Below are 3,261 nucleotides of genomic sequence, written 5' to 3'. Positions count from 1 at the left end.
ATGCATACATACATATATATGCATATATATATATATTTATATTTGTAGCATGCGTTTAGCCTGTTGTCCGTCATGACTCATGACTTCCATTTACATGACAGAGTGTAAACTTACCTTAAAATGTGAAATATTTATATTCCCAAAAGTGGCAGTGGTGGTGGTGGTGGTGGTGGTGGTGGTGGTGTTGGTGATGGTGGTGTGGTAATGTAATCCAGATTTATTGTATATGCGAAGATGCTGTAACGTACGGTTAGACTTATAGCCTATGAATACTTACTTTCGTTCGCTTTCTACTCGGCGGTATGTAAACATGTGCGTGCATTATTATGTGCATATTTATACGCAAATGGCATTTACGGGCAGAAAGCGAACTGACGGAGGCACAGTTACAGATATTTTTTCCCTTTGCACTCGAACACTATTAAGTAGTGGAACAATAATAACAGTCATAACAACAACAACAACAATAATAATAATAATAGTAACAATAACAACAACAACGACGACGACAACGACGACAACGACGACAACGATGATAACAATAATAAAAATAATAATAATAACGACAACAACAACACTTGCAATTACGATTTTTGTCTTTTATTGTTACGCTATTGTTTAGAGTTTTAGAGAATGTCGGCACAATTGTTGTTAGCGCAGACCGGAGCATAAACTGCACGAGTGCACATGGAAAGCCCGACAAAACACTTTTATTGCTCACTATTTACAATTATTTTATTTGGCAAAGCTATTCTAAGCAATTACAACAACATTATCCCCATAAATTACACCCCAAGGTGAATTAGCATGTGTGTGCTATTTGCGTGTATGAGTTTGTCTGCACAGATATATTCATTGTCCGTACCTCGGCTATATGTGTATGTGTGTGTAAGCGTATGACTGAGTTAGTGAATGATTGAGTAGAGGGGTTGGCGAGTGGGTGCAAATGTAAACATAAACAGAGGAATGTACCGAAAATTAGAAAATTTTATATACCGCAACGTTTTGAGATATTATCAGCAGTGTTAGTAGTAGTAACGACAGGAACAGTAAGACTTCAAATAATGGCATAGGAAATAGCAGAACAACAACAACAACAACAACCACAAATATCCACCGGAGTAACGTAATGCAGTGGACTTAAAATGCAAACCCTTATACAAAAATCCATCCATATACGTATGCATACAAATATATACAAGCAAACAAACATATGCACAAACACACACACACACACACACACACACACACACACATACATACATACATACGTACGCGTACAATTGGCAAGAAAATGACTGACACTATAGATTTATTTGATTTTCTTTTTACAACAACAAATACATCTTACTCATACACCCACAAATGTATGTATGGATACGTACGCGTACGTACATATTTACGTAGCGCACGTACGTGCGAGCTGCTTTTTAATTTGCTTTATCTTTTAATTTTATTGCACTATACCGCAAGTATTTTATGCGTGCATGCATTCCGCTTTGCTCTCGCCGCTTGCTTGCTTGCTTGCATTCATTAGAAATATGGACGAGAGTTTCAGCAAAAGCTGAAAACAGAACAAAAAACTGCATTCACATCGTATTGATTATTTACATTCTCACATGATTCATTCATTCTCCAGTTCACTCGTTCGCTTAGGTTAGGTCGTTGGCGTATTTTGGCTTTACCTTCCGTTTAAGTTACACATGAATAACGAGAACACACTGATAATAGCAAGAGGCAGATAATTTAATTTCTCCTTTCTTCCCGCCCTTAACAAAAAAAAAAAATAAATAAAAAATAAAAATAATAATAATAATATTTATATATATATATATATATATATATATATATATATATCAAAAGAAAACAAAAATCAAATCAAAAAAAAAAAAAAATTCCAAATAAACGGAAGTATCCAAAAATGGGGTAAAAAAAAGTAACGACGAATGTTTAAAATGTGCATAACATCGAGACGATATTTGTGGTCTTTTGTTTTGGGTGAGTTTTTATTATATTAGTTCAAGTTTGTTTGCGGTATAAGCGAAGGGAAATGCTTAAGCATTTATGAGTTACAATATTCTCTTAGCAGATGATGCTGTGCCGTTGTTTGCCGTTGTTTTGCTCTAATATCGAGCTTCCCGTTTACACTTTTAGATTTGAAAGGCGCACATCGCATACACACGCGTACGTAACGATAAGCACGCAAAAACAAGCAAAATAACAAAACAATCTTGCAACCTGTTCGCCGTGGTACGTGCACGTCAGCTGCTTCCGATTGAGATACCATGCGAGGCGAAACTAAGAAAGTAACTGAATTCACTTTCTGCAGTACCTGGATTAGGTCACCTCCAGTATTGTATACGCGCGCGTGTGTTCGTATGTGCCTCTGTCTCTGTATATAGCAGCCGTGTCTATCTTCTGAGCTGTGGTGTACTTTCAAGTATGCCTCTGTTCAGTTCAACAAATAACGTTTCACATTCTCATCGATTCCCCCCAACTATATATATGCAAAAAAAAAAAAAAAAAGGAAAAAAAAGAGCATTAAAAAGCATATTAGCTTCGTCAAACTTTTTGTGTAATGCGTGAAAGTACATAAGATATGATGATGTTCCTCAATTTGAAATCATATGCTATAACGATCTATAGACTTAAGCGTAACGCCGAGCGATTCTATTGAATTAATTTTGAATAGTAAAACCATTAGACTTTTAAAATTGGTCCCAATAATAGTCCCAATGGTCCCACAAAAGAAGAAATGGAAGAAGAAGAAAAAGGTTTACAAAATCGAATCTTTTCTACTTTTTTGTACAATTCGAAGAAGAAAAATCGACGCCTGCACTTAAGACATTATTATTATTATTATTAACCTAGAAATAAATAACAGTGAAGGAAAATTTTAAAGTTTTTTAAAATAAATTTGAATAATTTTTCAATTGATATATTGAATTTACATACATCGAAATACCATAATTAGTACGTAATGGGTGTTGAAAATTCGACACAAGCCGTATGTAAGCTTTCTCTCTTTCATTCTCTCATTTGCTCTTAATATCTGTTCGCATACGATTGATAGAGCACGGCAGATGTATATGCTTTATATACAACAGCAGTATTCGCCACTATAATGCAAACGTTACTCTGTGCAAATTTATATCCTTATCATTAGAACTAAATTGTAATTGTACGTTAAGTTGTTACGCTCATATCTGTACATAGTTTAACAGTTTGCATAGTTAATGTTTCGCTCATTCGATGTTTCAG

General features: G+C 34.8%; 1 protein-coding gene across 16 annotated transcripts in view; it reads right to left on the bottom strand.

The window, feature by feature from the left end:
• The window catches only part of LOC119631579, a 27,698-nt gene extending 25,200 nt beyond the window's left edge, over positions 1-2,498 (bottom strand). The window contains exons 1-4 of one of the 16 annotated variants that reach the window (XR_005246687.1): positions 2,074-2,482; positions 1,620-1,769; positions 1,396-1,564; positions 115-237 (exon numbers count right to left, since the gene is read on the bottom strand). Coding sequence is in view for 3 of the 16 variants with exons in the window: in XM_038023927.1 (XP_037879855.1) it covers positions 132-237; positions 1,468-1,564; positions 2,074-2,287 (417 nt within the window). In the remaining 13 variants the exon portion in view is untranslated. The other 15 variants (XR_005246685.1, XR_005246683.1, XR_005246682.1 and 12 more) reach the window with 15 other exon arrangements.
• Between the last annotated feature and the right edge of the window lie 763 nt (positions 2,499-3,261).

This window comes from Glossina fuscipes, unplaced genomic scaffold (assembly GCF_014805625.2).
Source record: "Glossina fuscipes isolate IAEA_lab_2018 unplaced genomic scaffold, Yale_Gfus_2 1, whole genome shotgun sequence".
In the NCBI taxonomy this organism is placed as follows: domain Eukaryota; kingdom Metazoa; phylum Arthropoda; class Insecta; order Diptera; family Glossinidae; genus Glossina; species Glossina fuscipes.
This window is presented reverse-complemented; position numbering and strand designations above follow the sequence as displayed.